Below are 20,730 nucleotides of genomic sequence, written 5' to 3'. Positions count from 1 at the left end.
AAAACCCAGGCAACAAACAATGCAAGGCTCCCTTAGCAACACCCTTGAATTCCCTTTGAAATATACTTCCATTAAATACACTGCTATGGGTTGTTAAATTTACATTCATCAGCTATTGTATACTTTACAGGCCTTCCCATCTTCACAGTGTGTTTTTACTCACACCTAAACTGACACTTAGTTCTTGTGGGTTTTTTAATGACCTTACTTACAGCAAAATCCCCACCTAGTTTGTTAAGTAAAACCATTCATTCTTTGCTCTTAGGGACCAACTGCAGATACACAATGGAGTCAGTCAGCGGAGAAAGCCGGAAGCCTGGTTGTGGTACATGTCTGAAAATGCACCCACTATGATTTAATCAAAGCATGTGAAAATGTCTAAACCCAGCTCTGAAAGAATGACAATGCTACTCACACAAGGCAACTTCCACCTTGCAAAAACAGGCAGTGAAAAAAATAGGGTAAAACATCAAACAATACCCTATTGTACTGATTCTGCTAAAAAGAGGGCAAATCATCCAATCACCTCTCACTCTTATTTATCCCTTCCCAAACACCCACTTTTTCTGGCTGGGCTTTTTTTACCTTTACTTGCTTCTCTCCCAGTTATTTGCCCTCTTCTCTCAGCTTTGGTTCTCTTCCTTTCTTGCTTCTTTCACTGCATTTCCACTGAGCAGAACACTTACGATACCTTTTATAACAACCTACAGAGGACCTCTAAATAACACAATTCCTACAGAAAAAAAATCACCAGTTTTCTTCTTTTTTTTTTTTTTCCCAAAACATTCTCAAATACCATTTCATAATTTACTTAGAGGAAAAAAGAAAAACCCACTGATAACATTCCCTTTGTTCATTATCCACTATATAATCTGCTACCTTAAACTGTTCCAGCCTATCCTGGAAAAACATATTTGTTTTGAATTATTTTGTTTCCCCTCCAAAACCTGCCCTCCTATACTTTGAACAGTTCCCCAAACTTGTCCACTCATCATTAAAAGGAAGCTCCATGTGAACAAACATGCAGGGATCAGATCATCTGTAGGTACCTATTTTACTCCTATATCTCTTTTATGTGTTGCAACATATCTCTTTCCTCCTCACCCTAAAATTTTCCATTGCAGACCTGTAGGACTACAGATCTACTTCTCCCATCTTTCTGTTCCCTCTTTCAAATACAGCTCCTAGTTTTTCACTTCTTCTTTCTTTCCAATTTCCCCTTTGTTTCAAACACAACTTGCTTTTCCCTACCACAGGACTCCTACAAGAAATATGGTCAAACAAGGTTAAAGAAAATCCATGAGCACATGAGAAAGACCTGCGTGAACAGTTCTGGGCCATAACATCAAGAGGAATGTGTGTACCAAAAGACCATTCATACCCCTCCAGTCACCCTGAAGACGAGTTCAATTTCCATTTACTCAGATGTTCCAACAAGATCAAATTTTCTAACAGTACCTGCTAGAGGATTTGTTCTCTCAAATTTCATGCTTAAGCTCCTGTGCAATGGAAAACAGTCACTACCTTCAAAAATGAAACCAGGTGATCCAACGAAAGTATTTATTACCGTTCCACCAACATGAACAGTCAAACTCTTAAAAGTGTTCACCAAAGGCAAAACCAGTCACAACAATATTTCATCCACAATTATGAAGACATATGCAATCTTCCATCAAGGAATTCAGTTCTGTTGTTATGAGTCCATGATAAATGTTTCGAAGTCATGGTCTAAGTCTGAAACAAGGGCATCCACAAAATCTTCAACTGAAGGGGATTTCTGAAGCATACCTACAAAAAAGCAAGACAACAGGCTCTTCATAAGGATACTGGGACCTTGACAGATTCATCAGTAATAACACTTACTGGTAACTAACTTACACAGAAACAGCTACCAGGTTTCTTTGTCAAGAAAAAAGTGCAATTATAGTGTAGAGGGATTATTTATTATTTCAAGATACCTGTTCCACATTTTTGCAGAATTGTCAGGTTTCAAGATTGTTAACTGATTTTTATCATTACAACCTTGTTTAAGCAGGGAATTATATCTGTTTTAAAGCAATGTAACCACAGACGCAGTCATTTCCAAATGACTGAAATAAATTAGTGATTGAGAAGGTGTATAAATCCTTATCTGCTAAATCTCAGCTCTGACCAAGCCAGGAAAAAATATATTTTCTCAAAGCATTACACACATTACAACCATTTAATTTAGTATTTAAAGTACAGCTATATCTGAAATTTTTGACAAGGCACAAAACATAAACAAAAGCATTTTCAATATTCTGCAGTTTTAGTTTTGCTTTTTTTACAGTACCAGGATTTATCTTTTCTTAGGAATTTTAATTACTCCATCTGTTAGCTGTAGCACTTGGCTACATGATAACAGACAAGAAAATTAGCATAATGAAGAATCATGCTCAAATACTCTGTCAGGTAATTCTACAAAGAGAGAAGCTAAAAATTTCACCCCTTCCTCTCCAGTATCCCAAATTTTAGATGGCATGAGACTATATCCTTTAAATTATTTTCAGATGTTTCTTTGTACTTAACATTCCATAAAGTTGGTCTTTTCACTGTTATTAACATTTTCAAGATTATATATGGAAATTTACTGCATAACTTGTACCAGAAAAAAACCCGAAAAACCAACAGTACAACTGCCAAATAATGTAAAATTTAATCTTTGTATTTCTTTGAAGCGATCTCTTCTTTCTGACAACTGCCAATGTAAATATAACCTTGTTCTACCCCTTCTGATCAGTGTACCTACTGTACATAAATTCATATTCTTTCACATCCTCAACAATATTTGCTTTTGGTGGAAATTATAATTACATGCTGCTAAAAGACCATAATCTTTTACTATAACACAATGATTCAAAACCCATCAGGAAACAGATCAGCTCAAAGTAAATTGGTGTGAGCAACCAAAAATAATTTTCTTACTAAGACCTTACAGAATTCTATTTCAATCTGATTTAAACACATGTTACAAGTGTCAACACGAACTGCCATGGCCCAGCAGATTAATAGCAAGCACTAAAAGGAAAACAAATCTCACACTATATATAGATTGACTGAAATGCTGTTAAATGAAGTTTGCATCAAGTTATTTTCAAAATGAAAGAGAACAGAATTAATATTTCCAAGTACTTGATAAGCTTGTAATCTACTCTAATGTTAGAAAAATCTCTGTGGAATTACTTGTAGTTCACGATGAAAAATGGCTTGCTATGTGCTGGGCTGAGAAACAGATGTGTACAGAGACCCAGCTACTAATCTGAGCTCCCCAGGGAGCCACGGCCTCTTGCAGACTCCCTCTCTCGGGTTCCTGGCTGGGGAACACGCATATTTGCTCCCTAACAGCCCTGGAAAAATTCCAGTTAAACTCATATTTTCCTGCAGTTTTCACAGAAGAGGAGACAGTGCCTCAAGAAGGTGACAGGAATGGCAGCCCACTGGAACAAGTACAGTCACTCCTTTTTCACCAGATACCAGTATGGAGAGATGACTAAAATGCTGCACAGATGGTACATAAAGACAGCCATGATAGACATAACCACCACTCCCTGAGCCCCATTATACAAAAATCCCTTTCCAATACTGACTTTATAAAAAACAGCCAGTCTGGATGATGTTTAGCCAATTCTTTGACACACTAATAATTATTCTGCCAATTATCAATAAATTGCAAAAGAAGAGCCAATAGTATAAGGATTAGGCAGAAGAGAAGAAACTGAAGCTGGGATTATCTTCAAAGAGATTTAATTTCCCCTCTTACATAAAAATGGCAAATCATAACAAAAACATGCCAACCCTAGATATTACAGAATGGATAAGAGAAATATAATTAACTACAGTACACTTGGGTGTATTTTAGTGCAGCTGAATATAGCCTTACCAAATATCACTTAAAACTTGTTATAAATTGTATTTATTTATTAAAACCAGGTTTGCTTTAAATATGTAGGAGACTCCAAAATTATTCTGGCAATAACGATGTCATATGACCTCCTACCCAGTAGTTCCAGCTTTTGATAACAAAAACAGATTTCAGGTTTCTTGCATTAGTGGTCTGTCGCATTGCTATTTTCCCAACACTGACATCAAAAGCAGACACTAACAGATTTCACTTTTGCAAAGAAGGGATGGAGAGTAACCGAGGTCCTTGTTGAATAACTTCTACTGCAGTGAAATGATAATGCCCTTATTAAATAAATAACTACAGATTTTAGGGTAGACAGCTCCAAAAGAAACAGGCAACGATGGTATTTCTGTGTTTTAACCTCTTACTCTACACTGATGTACTAAAGAGCGGTCATGTCTTTCTTTAAACACCATTAAAGTATATCAAAGCAAGATCAGCTTTGATATATTGTAAGTACTCAGCACTTCAGTCTAAATGATTTAGTAAGATGTCCACAAGGTCTGATGGTTGCAGTTTTCAAATTTAGGAGTGTATTTTAATACGCTCAGCCCAACTCCTATTTCAGCTCAGTCTCTCCCAAGCCTAAGGCAACTGCATAGCTTATCTTTGCTGCTTTGAAGTTTCTTTCACATTACAGCACTGTGGTTAACCACACCCTTTTGAGAGATGGTTAGCTATAACCTACAATCACTGAAAATTGAGAGAAGAATAAAGCCTGTGGCAAAATTTGGCCTCTGCCCCCCCCCGGAACACTAATTATTTTGGGTCCATGTAGTTTGAGCTAACATATGTTGCTGTACACATCACCTTTTAGGTTTTATGCATATTTTTTACACTTTCAAAGAGACATACAATCATTATCTGAAGATTTTTGCAGCCTCTTCAAATTACCCCATGAAGTACAATCTGAGGCATGGAAAAGCACATTTTCAAACAGCATTGGAGCAAATGGGTGTTTATTTACACAGCCAGTTGGTTTGGTTACCATGTAGGCAGAGAGCTGAGTATGACTGTCTGCAATGCAATACAGCATCAACAAAGCAAGAACAGAACCTCACATGCATTTTGCACGATGACTTCTTCAGAAGCCCCAAGGGCAAGGTGACTGCATTAAGGCTGCAGGAGAAGTGCACTCCAGGATATGTTCCATGCTTTCAGTTCCCAAAACATCTAACCCAGTAGTTTTCACACTGCAATTCCCTTTCTGCCTATGCACCTGGGTTTCTTTCCAGCTAGGGAGTGCCAAAGGAGGGAGGAATGGCACACACCTGAATCTTGTTCAGACCTGCAACCAGTATACAACTGGACCTGGAAGGGACACCTGGGTTATGTAACTTCAAAGGAATTTGGAATCCCTAATACCATGTAGTCTTAGGAAGGAGAAAATCTGCAAGAGTCATGTGGTCAACACAAAATGACAGAGGAATCAAGTTCTTCTCAAAATGTTATTTGTCCTCCAAGGAAAAATTTAAAGAAAATAGGCCTCTTGGACAAAGCACTGTTCACCCATTTTCAATTGCTCCTGCTATCCATATTTGTGACTATTTCTGTATTTCATTGACTATCAAGGGGGTGAGATAAAAAGGGTCACTTCAGAAAATGTTTTAAAAGTTTTCAAAAAACCTTTATGATTTTAGTTTTTTTAGAGGAAACAAATGCCAAGAGAGTCAAATGCAAACAACAACAACAACAAAAGTATATTGTGTTTCCTAATTAAAGACTAGTTCAAACAGGAACCTTGTCAGTAATTCTACAGGTCAGATCCTTTATCTTTCCTAATCAGAACATCTATGGAATCATGTTGGAGAAAGATGAAAAGCTAGGGTCATATCCAAACACAAAAGAAAGACAATAGATTGCTTCTGAGAAGAGAATCATAACAAAGAAACTGCATAAATGAAACGTGCTCGTGAAGTAACCTGTTATCAAACAGTCAATAAACATGGCTAACTTCACAATGAGGTATGGAAGCACTTCAAGGGTGAGGCTGCAGATGCACATCCGAAAGCCAGACATGTGCAAGCCCACATAAAAAACCATCTGAAATAACCTAAAGAACTTTTTGAAACAGGGCACTAGTGAGCACAGAATCTGGACTGTTTCTCTGCAGAAGAGTAAAATCAACAAGCTTTAAAGTTTAGTGGGATCTGTCTTTAATCAGATATGTTTTGTTATTTGCTATGCGAGCACAGTTTTGCAACTGATGGAAACCAACAGGAGACAGAAATCCAGTATTCTCGAGTATCTATAATGAAAAAAAAAAAAGCAGCAAGAGGAATCAGAAACTGATTGAACCTAAACAAATTAAATTGTTCTAACTTTTCTCCATAAATTCTCACTTTTGGTAATAAATACAGACCAATCAAATACAACCATAACTTTTTTGATCAGGTGTGTTCTATGATTTAGCTTCCAATAATCCCAAATCAGCAATCAAGCTACTGTCTTGTCAAAACATCTGAGTCACCCTGATTCCATTCTTCAGGGAGTTGTTCAAGCACGTTTGTGAAGTTTTTTACTGTGTACAAATGAACATCATGACACGCACAGACCAAGAATCTGCTGGTGAACACTGGTTATTGATCTTGAATATCTTTTAAGATTTCTGTATAAAGAGTGTAGAAGTGAAATTCAGAATACCAAAGTGGCCAGGGAGATAATCTGAAGCAAGGAAGATGTATCCTTAGTGGAAGAGGATCAGATCATGGAACACTTGAGAAAACTGGACATAAACAAGCCCACAGGCACTGGAGGGATGTACCCCTGAGTTCTAGGAGAGCTGACAAGAGGGCATTGCAAGTCGACTTTCAGTAATCTATTAAGATAGGAGAGGTACCGAAAGACTGGAAAAAAGCAAAAGTCGTGTCTATCTTCAGGAAGAGCAAGCACCAGAACCCAGGGGACTGAGGCTGGTCAGTCTCACCTCAGTCCCTAAGAAGGTGGTGGACCAGCTTATCCTGGAAACTGTTTTCAGACTCCTGAACAGCAAAAAAAATCAGGAATAGTCACCATGGATTCACCAAAGGCAAGTCATGCTTAAATAACTTGATAACTTTAAATAACTGGCCTGGCAGAAAAGGGGAGAAGTGCACATCACCTCCTTGGACTTCAGTGAGCCCTTTGACACTGTCTTCCATAAGATCCTATCACATGCAAGGGGGAAAGGCAGTTTTACTTCCGCAGATTTTCTGTAAGACCATCCACAGACGAATTTTGAAACTTCATTCAAACAGCACTTGATTCAAGGAAGCACACTGCCAGCAACTTCAACATAGCTTCTAGGACATTCCAGGAAAAATCAATGCTCAGTAAAATTAAGAATATATCCCAGAAAGAGATCATAAACACATGTGGACTTTAAAACAATTTTTTCTTTCTCCACCATTATGACTTAAAATGTAAAAATTGGTTATGCTTGTAAAGACATATCCCTGTCTTTCAACTTTTTAATCCACAGTTCTGGGCCACAGTTTTTCAACGTTGCAAACACAAACTCTTCAAGAACAGTAAAGAGAAATAACTCTGGGAAGTCATATTGAATGAAAAGTAACCCTTTAGATCAGAAATGTAAACAGACAACCTAAAGAATATATAGTTGCTTAATATATGATGAGTCTAAGGAGAGCAGAGGTCATGGCCTCAAATATAAACAGATGGGTCAAAGAACTGAAATGTTCCAGTCATGAAACTGTGCCAATCTCATGATGAAATGCAGACACATTACCACTGTCTTCCTTATCTGTAGAAAAAAGTCCCACAAGTTTCAGTCTGCTAAAGTGAACAGAGGCCAGTGAATTCATACTCATCCTTAATATTAAGAATTTCAGAGAAAATTGAAAGGATGAAGGATTTAGCAAGTGCTCATCTTAGGAACAGCAAAAGTAACACAAAAAGGTTTGGTTTGAATTCTGTAACATTACACAGGAAAGTCTTTATCCTGATCTCATGGATAGATTTGAGATGAGCAGTTTCTCAAACTTGTTTCATTTTCCTAGCATTCTGTTTTTAATGTATGAACACACAGTATTTTTGCGATGGGTATGAATGATTTTTGGAAGTTCTTTTTACAGATTCAGAAGGCAAATATGGTAGTGAGACGAATAATGAACCATGTTTCTTTCTTATAGCTGTCAGAGCTGCATTTCATGAAAATGTACACTCAAAGTACTGATACAGCCAAAGATATTTTGACGACACTGCAATGATGTGGCCAAACCAAGTTCAACTTCTCCTATACAAAATAACCAGAGATACGAGTTCCATGTATGGAAAAATTACTACTTTACTGTATCCAAAAATTATGTAATCTATCTTCCTACAAGTTTATTCTGAATTCTTTAGACAGCCTTGTAATACAAACCTTTCCAACACTTCAGCCCAACTATCTGTGTATACTCCATGTACCACAAGGATTTCTACTGACCATGACACAAAGGTGATGACCAGTCCACTTACCAAATTTTTATTCCATAAATCCAGTGAAAATCATAATTAAACTAAAAAGACCAAATTGGGAAACGCAGTTAAGTTTCTTCCCTTTGCAAGGGAATAAAACAGTTATAGTTTATTTCCTACCTTGAACCATCAGCATGGGCTCCTTTCCACCGCCGTGTGCCAGCATCTCTCTACGATAGCGCTCCCCCATTGCCCTGGAGAAACACAGGTGTTAGAGCCATCTGCAAACACCACCTGTCCAGCCTTCACTCAGGTTCGCTTCTAGGATCTCTACAGAACTCACAGACAGAGACCAAATTTAATTTTCCACCCCAAAACAACTGATGTCATGTTGACTCCTCAAATTCAAATTTCATTAAAAATCACACTATGAGTAACTGAACTAGACAAATTTTACACATATGAGTGTGTATTGGTGCTTACAGAAGTTAATTTGTGAACAACATTTCAGTCTTCGTTGTGCCAAAGGGAGAAGTTGCTCTGTTACAATGTCCTGAACATTCAGCAAAGGTGTAAGAACGCTTACAGTTTGTGACCTCACAATTAACTTCTTAATTTCACAAAGCAAAATGAGTAGGATAGCTATACTTAGCTTTGAAGTTGGTGACATGAAACTTGTTTAATACCCACAGTTGCTTTAATTTCAATAGAAAATTACAGGCAATTAGGCATCTATGAATTTCAAGCTCTCTAATTATGTCTAAATAGGGATTTCAGTGCCTCCCAATTGACAGACCTGTATTTTAAAACAGACACCATTTTTTTTGCACCAATGAACATGTACCAAAGTACACACACACATACACACACACATATATATACACACACATGCGTGCTTATTTCCTGCTTTGTAATCCTCATAAAATCAAGAAAAACACCAACAATTAATTTGGATCAAAAAAGCCCACCAAGCTCATTTGTTTCATATTTTCCAGAAGCAACTAGCATTTCATTCTATTTAACATTTCTCCATTTTTACCTATCAAACGGGTTCTGAGCAAAACACTGCTTCCACACCATAGAGGCAACAGCCCTGGACATGAGGTAGGAGTAATATTTGGCACCGTAACCCACGAGGTGACTGAATCGCAGCTGCCAGGCCTGTAAGAAAAAAAACCCCAAACCCCAGGTTACCTTTTAAATTCTTTAAATTGTTCAACATTTTCTTATGTATGATGGAAGAAATCTGACACTATTAATGATAAACAAATAAGAAAAAAGTAAGAAAAAAAAAGCCACCAGAAATAAATCCCAGAATGAACAATCCTTTATCAGAAGAAGCATTTTTCAACCTAACTGCTGCATATCCAGTACACTGATCATCGGGATTGAAATTATATATAAACAGGGTCAGAAGGGGAGAAAATCAAGCAGTAAAATAAATTATTCATATCTGATAATAGCTGTGTAGTTCTACTGGTCTTGAACAAAACCCCACAATTACCTTGTTCCAAGTAACACAATATTTTATAATTTTCCATGTGGGCAAGTCCAGTGTTACACCCACAAAAGTTCAATTTATAAACTTTTGTCACAAACAAAATGGTTATTGGGACTTAGGTTCAATACTATAAAAAATACAGTTTTCCATGTGCCAAAAACCTTAGAGGTACACAAACTCTATCCACATGCAATGCATAATTCACAGATTTGTCTGCACATTTTTAAGTGCATATATATTTAGCATATTATAGTCCACAATTATATTGCTATTCATTCATGTATTGTTACTTTATGACTAATTTATTGTCACTTTATGACTCATTCAAGTGATGACAGACTTATTTTTTAATGCTGTTTAATGTTGACTGTTTCCTTATGTTTCTTAGCAAAGAAAATCAGAACTTACAAGAATTTATCAGCCTTATCCTCACAGAAATCAAAGTATTTTTTAATTTTTATTTCCCTGACTGCAACAGAATAATTTAAATTGTGACAGACCTCCAAAGGTCATCTGGTCCAACCCTTGCTCAAAGCAAAGCCAGCTTTGGAGAGATTTCTCAGGGCTCTGTCTAAAGTCTCCAGGGATGAAGATTTCATCACCTCTCCAGTGTGATGTGTAAAAGCAAACAGGACCAAACTGAAACAATGTTGTTTCCCAACAGATTCTGGCATATTTTTTGAAATAAGAATGGGTGAACTGCATAAAGGAAGGAGTATGAAACTTCCTTTGCCCTGGCTGGCTGTGAGGAAACCAAAGAGCCAAAAAGTGCCCTACCTTATATGTCCTCCTACCCAAAGTCAAAGCTCCTAACATTCTTGTGATATGACAGTTGTCATAGTTTTTGCAGGTACTACAATAAACAGTTTTCAAGAGGAACTAAAAGATAAACAATAAAGTAATAAAACAGATGTTTTAAATTTAAATCCATAGGCTGTGAGATGCTTGCTCTTATCCTACAGTCAGTGGCTGAAATTCTGATAAAGGCAAACAAAAAAGTGAAAGGACATTTGTAATTTTCCAAAACTATTTGTCTTTGACTGGGATTCTTTATCACACTGTAATTAACAAAGTCCTTATTTTTTACAGTTGAAATAAACTATGCTTCTTTATTCAAGAAAGTGCTGATTATCATCTTATTCGCCATTACCCAAAAAGATGTATGTGTTTTCTAAAAAAATGACCAACTGAGAAGGTGGGAAAAGAAAGCATTTGGCTTTTATTTAGCCTTTTTAGTCTTTTTTCCTTAAAAGAAAAGGGAACAAATGGTGCCTCATAATCTAAATGACTTGGAACAGCTGATGAGAAGCAAGTTGCTAGCTCCTTTTCCTGAGCAACACCTACAAATGAAGTTCTCAAAGTTAGCTGTAGTTCAGCCATTCAAAACCGACATTTTACAAGATGATTATTTCCACCCTACGACAGGTGTCCAAAACAAATGGAATTTGCCATGGGTGGCCAGTTGAGCCTCTACTGGTGACCTATACCACTACTTAAAAGTAGGAGTAGCAGGGTTAAATGAGATAAAAAAAGGTCTTCAGTCTTCAATTTTCCTATGGGTATTGCTGCATGGTACAAATTCTTAAAAACTATTAACTTTTTTTCTTTTTTTTAAGGTAAAGCCCTGTACTGTATTTCACTGTAATGCAAGTGTGTTAAAACATTCAGCTTGGACAGAGTCTCCAGTCTGCTTTCAAAGGTGTTTTGGTTGCCACGTTTATGCTTTATAGCTATAGTTTTTCTAACTAGTCGCTTAATTATAACCATAATCATTAAGCTAAAAGCACATTTTGAAACAGAGCAAAGAGACTACATTTTTAGAAGACTGAGCAGGAAAACACGTCAGTTTGTTTTATAGTAAGTTTTTAAAGTTATGATTAGAAGTTTCAACTCTCTCTCTGGAATGTGGAAAACTTTACTGATGAATTGGTTTCGCATACTCAGAAATGGTTTTTAGGCTACAAACAAAAATAATTTCCAGGAGTTCGGCATAGTGAAGGATATTTCTACCTCTCCCAACAGAAAGGAATTACTTTGATAATCACATAAGCTGTAACTATGACAGTATGTCTTCCCTGAAACCTCAGATTACACTGTTCACTGAAATGCTCTCGGCATTTAATGGTCTGCACCTAAAACAGCTCATCTGCACTTCCAGGTTGATCAACTGTTCCATTCACCGGGTTTGTTGAAACTCTATATCACAATTAAGCAAGGAGAAAAGAACAACTTCCCACCAAGCTGTCCAAGACCAAAAGCTTGATTTTAAAGTCTGCACCTACAACAGCCCTCAGTACCCTCTGCTTAATTTTGTTTGACCTTGTCTTTGCTTTGCTGACAAACTTCACGTTGTTTCCTTTCAAAAGAGAAAAGGAAAGGATATAGAAAGACCAAGGAATGCCACTACTCATCTCTCTTACTGCATGTGGGGAGGCTTGCAAATATGATGAAGTTGAAATTTCAAAAATTCATTTAGAACAGGATAGTACCCAAAACAGAAATGGAGGATGAGTCAAACTGAAACTAAGATTGTACTCTCATTGCAAACAGCAGTAAAGGAAAACCAACAACAAACAGAGCTATTCCCTACTGAACTTTGAAGCCTATATTTGATTTAATTTTCTATTTTTTAACCAGTACAGATTTTCTCCACTCTAGAGCATGAATAACTCTAGCATGTCATCATTCCCTGTCACTACTTTTGTCCCAGTCCTCATACAAAGCTCCTGATCAGGAACTCTCAATCTTCAATATTATCCAAAACCTATTACATTACTCAAGTACATTTTCTAATTCTATGTCATTCCAACAATTAACTTTCCAAGACTGGACTTAGCTACCTATTAAAATATATTTAAACATTAAAACACCCATCCTCTACCCTAATTCACAAGGAGCTACCTGCCCACATTAAAAAAAACCCAAAAAACCCAACTCTTCCTCTCCTACTTCATACAGAGAAGATTACAACCTAGGCAATAAAATGTGCAAAAAACCCAAGAATGGCTACTGCTCCATTAAAAAGTCCTATGATGAATAAAAAGACACCCCCATCACTGTAAATGTATTTTAAACTAAATTATTGACCTTCTAGCATAAAACTCCATTTCTCTGTGTTAATAAATTCAGCTATAGATGCAAGATGATTTGATTTTTTGTGTTATTTCCAATGAGGAGTCATTTCTCCATTAGGGGTAAAAAAAAAAAAAAAAGACATATCAAATTCCCTTTTGGACAAGGTAAAGGCTAGACATATAGAACTAGGGCAATCTCCTTATTAAATGTTATATTTTTGGTAAGCAGCTAGAAAGTTAATGAAGACTCTGAGTAATCGGTTACTTCAAAAGTTCCATGAACCCATTCCAGGAGTTTATAAAACAGTGTATTTTACAGCATAGCCCATGGGTTATGATAATATGCCATCCACAGGTCATGTTCATGCCTGCTTTTTATTCAGCACAACAGACTGCAAAAAAGGTGTGTGACTGATCCACTGCTGTTATTAAACAGGCTTTTTTTCCACCAACATTATAAATCTTTTCTTATAACCATGTCTGAAGCATTTCCAAAATTCCATGTGCAATGGCTTTCCACTCCATCATGTAAAACCAAAAATACCTTACTGATACTTTTGTATTCTTACACCTTATCAGGACTTTTTTTAAAGTCCTTCAAGAGTACATTCTTAGGGTAAGATTCAGTTCATTTTACTTTAGCTACCTATGTGTCTTGCCCAAACTAGTCACATAGGCCTCCTTTATAGCAGAGGACAGAAATATTTATCCTGTTACCTTTTGAGAGGATAGGATTACTGCTTTAGGAGAAATCAGAATAATTTACTACACCTTCTATCTTCTATTCAAAAGTTAAGTCACTTCATTCATTTTAACAACATGGTAGGATTAGTTAAACTGAACTATTTTGAAGGCTACATTAGTTCAGGATTCCATTATCTGAATTTTAAATTTAGAACTGTTAATATTGTCACAAAAATAATCTGATATAAAAGTTTAGATGTGATGGTAAAAAGACAAAATTGAAAGAAAATCCATAGGTAGCTTAATATATACCAAGCTAGCTTTTGCTTGAGTGTGGGTAAACATTGTTCTGGGGACCTCCACTAATTACATCAGGAATCAGTGCTACAAGATCCTACTACATCTTTTGAAAACAAATCCTACAGAAATTCTTGACTATTGCTTGGACTTTTCAAAACGTTCTTCTAACAGTTTCTGCTGTGACTTTAGGTACTTCAAAGTATATTTATGTCCATTTTGCTTTGCATCTTAAGACAAAAACACAAGTGAGAAACTGAAAAGACCCAATACTAAATTAAGGAAAGTATTTTTGTCATTTAAGACTTCTAATTATAAAATGTGTGCTACAGTAATTACATCAATGAGCACGTTGTTGAATTGTTTCCATGAAGAACAATATTTGACGGAGATGATATCTGGTGCCCTCCCACTTCTTAATTAAATTATTTTATGTATTTATATATTTATTTATATATTATTTTATTCTGGCAGGAAACCCAACAGAGGAGCAGCCAACTTATCTGCTTCAGGGGCTACTGGGTGGAGAACCCCTTGTGTCTGGCACTAACTTGATACTACTGCTCCTAATGCCCTTGAATTTAGCTATCAGCATGGATGGAAAACTCCTGAGAGTCAAGGGGAAGCTGCAGGCTCTGGTTACTTGGAGGCAGGAGAGAACGGCAATTAGCATGGGAATCAGCACAGGCTATTTCCCTCTGCTGAGGCCAAGGTTTATCAGCGCCAGTGGAAATCCAGGACAACACTGCTCTGCCATGCAAAAAAGCACACATTAGCCAGTGCTTTGAAGATGTCCTCGACTCATTCTCACTTGATGAAATGGTTTAATGAGTATCGGAGTGCAGATTGCAGACTGTTTGTGCCAGTAGCTACCTCTGGGGAAAAGCTGGAGCACTCCCCGACTGTAGAAACAACTCTCTCCATACGTATGCAGCGGCTTGCTTGGTCAACTCACATTCTGTATTTTTGACCTGAACCCCTCTAAGTTTTATAGAATTACATCATCATCCTTCTGGAGTTTCACAATAATAATACAATGCAATAAAGAACCACTTTCTTTCCTGCAGTTTCTAATCTTGCTTAAAATAACAGAAAACTAATTTCAAGAAACCTCATCTCGTGCTGTGCCTCTAACTCACTTAGTATCAATACTCTTCAGTTTTCCAGGGCTGTGCATTTCTGTGTTAGGAATGGAGAGAACACAAAGTAAACCAAACCAGAGACACCGATGACATTTCAGAAAGCGAGTCAAGCAAGAGATTAAGATTTCAATTTATAACACTTCCATGTTTTTATTATAAAATGATAAATAAATCTAGCAAGGCAGGGAATGTAAATATTTTTGCAGTTGTTTACACTTAGGAAGAGGAAAGGAATTTAACATGCAATTAACCACTTAGGTGATTTCAGATATGTACCATATGGTCTTTGAATTGCTTAAAGAAAAATATTTCATTTTTATTTATAAACTATTCATGAATTTGAGCTGCTTATAGCAAAATAATTTAGAACTATTTACTCTATATTGTCTTCTCCCCAGAAAGGGACTGAGGGAAGGGGGATGTGGGAGATAATAAAGAATACTGACATCAAAAATCTGTATGTATGATTTCCATTGCTTCACAATCTTTAAAAGACACAGAGATATAAAAATTGATTCCTTATTGTGTCCTTTAAGTGATCTTATTTGGACAAATTAAGAGACAGTGTTACTCGTAAACATTGTAACTAGTCTTTAAAGTAAAATATACAGAATTTGCAAACATACAATTTTCAAACAAATCCTTCATGTCATACCATGTAATTCTACACAGGTAGACACACATGCAATACCCCCTCTTCAATTACAATTAATAATTTCTATTATTGCCTAAGATTTAAATTCATAAGTAGAATCAGATCACCACTGTTTCCTCTGGGTACAGACTTGCACAGAAGCTCAAATTTTTAAAATTACTTTTACAATTAAACCTGATTTTAAGTATTGACCTATTATTTTAAAATAAACATCATGAATGCTGCTTAAGATAAGCCCTTACAAAAACTGAAAAATATCTTAAGGTGTGTGGCAACTGCAAAATATATTTGCAAGTACAACTTAACCAACTAAATTACCTGAACCAACACTGGAAGATGAAATCACCACCTTTTTACAGTACCATTTATTTACTATCTTTTTCTAGAGCCGTTCTAGATTAAGGGATGGATTTGAGGGATTATGATTCTAATCCTTAATCTGGCACAAGTGCATTGTGAATTTAAAAAATTACATTCACCCCCCGTCAGCCACCTTCTGTGAAGCAAGGGTGCTAATATTTCCTCTGTCTTGTTCTTTTCTGTTTTGACTTTTCATAGAAAGGACAGTCTCCTGCTGCATTTGAAGAGAATTTCATTTCAGACTCTCTAGGCTGTGTTTATGGCAATGATGTATTCAGTTGTATCTATCACTGTCAAATATAGCTCCAGTACTGCAATCCCAGGGGGGAAAAGGATTTGTGAGCCATGAAAAACAGAACTATAGCAAACTAGATGAAGCTATCTGTTTTTTCATATATATGTAAGATATATCTAAATATATTCAAAATGTTAACAGGAGACGTATGCAACTACTTCCTGCACTGTTCCTTAAAATGCTCTACCACATGGTAAATATGGTAAATACCATCACTAAAGTACGTTCGAGCTTCATGGGGCTAGCACTTGGAAAAAGAATTTCCTTAAAAGTGCTTCACATCTTAGGACAGCTGTAAACACTCTAGTGCTGTAGATAGTTGCCCAGTGAATGGTGTCATGTTACCACTGGAAAACAAATCTTAACAGTATTTGCTATCAGCATTTTCTTTATCATAAAATGAACTCAACTCCACAAAGACAGAAACCTAAACAAACCTTGAAAGGTGACTTTAAGAGGTTTTGAAAGTCCCAGCATCTACTTTAATACTGACCTCAGCAGGGCACCAATCTTTTTGAAACTGCTTTTAGCTATTAATTATTTACAGAACTATTACTTCCCCAGAGTTCACTGTGCCCTCCTTTATTAATCTTTTCCTCAGACTCAGACACTTCAATTTGATTTTACAGTATACTTTTAAGAAGGCGCATATGAAAACTAATCCAGGGACTTGCACTCTGCATAAACAACTTTAGTTTCCAACATGGCAAGGTAAAAAATTACCTTGAAGGGGTTACACAAACTTCAAGAGTTTGAGTAATAACATATGACTTCATCTCTCTTCAAAACACTCAAAAAAGTGGAATATGAGCAACATCAGGACCTCTCAAGTAAATGAAGAGGGAGAAAAAGTGGAAAAGCCATACTCTATGAAGGTTCTTGGCTTTACTATGAAACTTATGTCTCTGTGATCTACAACAGTGGTTTCTTTAAAACTGCCTGTAAGAGAGATGCAAGACATACTGGGTGTCTGCTTCCCTCTTCAACAAACAAGGGAAAAAATTAACAATACTTTAAAAGATTAGATACTAACCATAATCACATTTGCTATCAATTATATCATCTTCCCCCTCCACTTGCTCATTAATAAGAAACAAATAATCACAGCTTCAATTCCAAATAATTTTTTCATAAAGGTTTTCAATACCACTCGTGTGCTCATATAATTTTCTCTTTGCTAGCCAAATGCTCAATTTCCTTAACTTTCCTCATAGCTCATGGTTCCAAACCTAGTATCTTTCCAAAACTGCTTCTCTGTAATTCTTTCATTTTTGCTAGATTTTTTTAAGAGGTAGATACCTACTGGACACAATGCTACTACTGCTAACTCCCCCAAACCAAATACTAAAATATATTTAAAAAACCACAGATAATTTCCTTTTCAGCATCCCACGTATAAAAGCATACTCTTTGGGCATTTATTGTTCTTTAAATCCTTATTACGTAAATTGCTTTCCCAGTGCAAACTATCCTTTGGTAAATGATTGAGAAAGGTCCTGCCATGACATCCACTGGCTCCTTCAGAACTCTGCAATGAATCCCATTTGAGAAAGGTCCTGCCATGACATCCACTGGCTCAGAACTCTGCAATGAATCCCACCAGGCCCTGAGACCTGTGAACATTCAGTGTACACCAATGGGAAATCACTGGTCCTGCACTCATGGTCCTCTGAGAACTGGACGCCCAAGGTCTATTACTAGCATTAAAGACTGAGGGAAAACAATGCATTGAATCACTCTGCTTTTTCTTCATCCTATTAGTCAGATGACCATCTTCAACAAGTATAAGCCCAAAATTTTCTCGAAACCTCATCTTTCTACTAACATTCTTTAAAAAGCCCTTTTTGTTATCTGAAGCAACACTGGCCAGTTTCAACTCTAATTGAGCTTTGGCAATTTGTGTCTTCTCCCTGCATAAAGGCTGAGAAAAATGGGGTTGGTCAACCTGGAGAAGAGAAGGTTCCAGGGAGACCTTAGAGTACCTACAAGGGCCTGCAAGAGAGCTGGAGAAGGACTTTTATTAAGAGCCTGTAGTGATAGGGCAAGGGGAAATGCCTTCACATTGAAAGAGGGCAGGTATAGATTAGATATTAGGATGAAATTTTTTACTCTGAAAGATGCTGGACTCCGGAACAGGCTGCCCAGAGAAGTTGTGGGTGCCCCATCCCTGGAGTGTTTGAGGTAAGGTTTGGAAGGGACCTTGAGCAACTTGGTCTAGTAAAAACTGTCCTTGTCCACAGTAGGGGGGTTGGAACTGGATGATCTTTAAGGTCCCTTCCAACCTAAACCATTCTGTTATTCTGTGATAAACAAATCACAGCTCTGTACTCTTCCTGCAAAGCCAGACCTTGCTTCAAGAGACCATACTGTTTCTTTTTCCTCCTGAGCTCAAACAGGACTTTCCTCATCAGCCAAGCTGGCCTTCTGCACCATTTGCCTGACTTACACCACAGTGATCCAAATTCCTTGGATAATTTAAAATCTGTTTTTTAAAATTTCTGCAACATTTGCCAACTGAAGGAGTTTCTATAAATAATTTATCACCTAAATCATTAACAAAACCATAGAATGCAGTAATTTCTGGACAGATTCCTGGTGATGTCCACTTAAAATGTCCCTGTCTGAAACTAAGCATTCACCTGCTTTGTCAGTTATGTTTTCTGTGTGTTGACTCAGTCACAAATCTATAGTTTGGTTGTACAATTACGATTTGCAAGTGTCAGAAAGCTTGCTAAGCATAGAGTTATGCTATCAATTACTTACTTCCAGTTTCCAAGACCAATCAATATCTTAAGAAGAAAGCGGATTTTTTTCATCTTAGGCAGTTCTTCACAAAACTGGGGTTATTTTGCTCACTTGATTATTCTCAAGGTACCTATGAGCTGCTTAATAATTGCTTCTACTCCTCCTTGAGTGACAAAATCTGAACAATTAGTCTACAGTTCCCAAGTTCTTCTCCCTTCATAAGATCAGCTATCATGATAACACCACTTTTTCCTGAGTTTGTGAGTGATAATTCCTCCAAGTCACTGACTGTTTTGACAAGCTTAAATATTCTGACAATCAGACTAAATCTAATTTATTCTCTTGTATTCCCTAATCTCAGTACTGTTTCAATCCATCTCAAAAATTACATGTATTACTTACTTAATCAAAAATCACTTATTTTTCAAAAAATGCTGAGGCAGAATAGAATATCACTGCTGTCTTTGACATTTATTGTTGTTCTTTCACCCACTCTCCTCTTGCTTCTTCAGTAATTATGGAATTTTATTACCTTCTCTTTGCTTTGCAACCTACTTTGCAACTCAGCATTTCTAGCCTTTTTTGTTCTGAATTCTTGCATTATTTTAGTAATTATCTCTAGTCATAAAATGATTTCTTTTTTTTATCTTAATAAAGTTTTAAAGGACTTGGTCCTTTACTGCCAAATCTTTTTTGTATCAGGATGGTTTGTATCCTTGGTTCAGTCTCTTGAATAACTACATAATGTCTTTTGAATCATCATACTTAGCTATGTTCCAGTTCCAACAAATATCTGGCAGCTTTCCTCTTTCTGTTGCATTGTTTTTAATCGTTATTGCTGGGTTTGGTTTCTAAGCTGCTTGAAACTTCCACAGTTTTACTTCTGGCTCTTTAGAACTTACCCTGTACTCCGTTCTTCACACTTTTATATGGCTTTTACTTTTCTAATAACCTCCCTTTCTCAGATATTCAGATGTACAGGCTCTTTCTCTCACTGAATTCTTTTTAGCATCTTACTGATTAGCACCATAAATTTTATTCCCTCATCTGCCACCCATAATTGGTTTTTTTAAAGCTCTTTGCCAGTAGCACCCATTCTACCATTTAGCTGGCTTTTTTACATTTCCTTTAAGCTAGCTTTCAGTTTTGCTTAGGTTCTAAGGTTACATCATAGTTTAGTTCAATAAATCTCAAATAAATTTTTGAAGGTTTTAAATAAAATAAGTATGAAGTGAAATTACAATCTAAAATTTAATAGGCAGCCACTACTTAGCCTTCCTTTACCAATAATTTTAAGATTTATGTTCACCACTTGAGTAAAGTTTTCAGAATTCAAAAGCACTTTTACCATCAGAGGTTAAGGGTTATCACTTATTTACTTTAAGCCAGCTGCCTCATTGCTTGCTCAGTCTGACTATTTATTCTTTTTATATGCATTACTGATATTCACATGAAATTTTATACAGAAACAGTTATTTATAACTGCACATTAGAAGTCACTCCAAAAACCTAACAAGAAATCCTAAGACAACAGATGCCACAAGGATCCAGATGGCAGATTCTATACCGAGATATTTCACCCAAACTGCCAGCCAGCCCTCAGTAGGCTCAGGAATAAGCCTGTTAAAACTGTACTCCCTTGCACATGGGTTTT

At 36.5% G+C, this 20,730-nt stretch overlaps 1 protein-coding gene across 1 annotated transcript in view; it reads right to left on the bottom strand.

The window, feature by feature from the left end:
• Positions 1-1,543: 1,543 nt before the first annotated feature.
• MIPEP (mitochondrial intermediate peptidase) overlaps positions 1,544-20,730 on the bottom strand; it is a gene marked incomplete at its 5' end in the record, with an annotated part of 65,447 nt that continues 46,260 nt past the window's right edge. The window contains 3 exons of the mRNA XM_017730759.1: positions 1,544-1,788; positions 8,504-8,577; positions 9,363-9,484. Coding sequence (XP_017586248.1) covers positions 1,694-1,788; positions 8,504-8,577; positions 9,363-9,484 — 291 coding nt within the window. The remainder of the gene's footprint in view (positions 1,789-8,503; positions 8,578-9,362; positions 9,485-20,730) is intronic.

The sequence above is a fragment of the Corvus brachyrhynchos genome, unplaced genomic scaffold (genome assembly GCF_000691975.1).
Source record: "Corvus brachyrhynchos isolate BGI_N302 unplaced genomic scaffold, ASM69197v1 scaffold363, whole genome shotgun sequence".
Taxonomy (NCBI): Eukaryota; Metazoa; Chordata; class Aves; order Passeriformes; family Corvidae; genus Corvus; species Corvus brachyrhynchos.
This window is presented reverse-complemented; position numbering and strand designations above follow the sequence as displayed.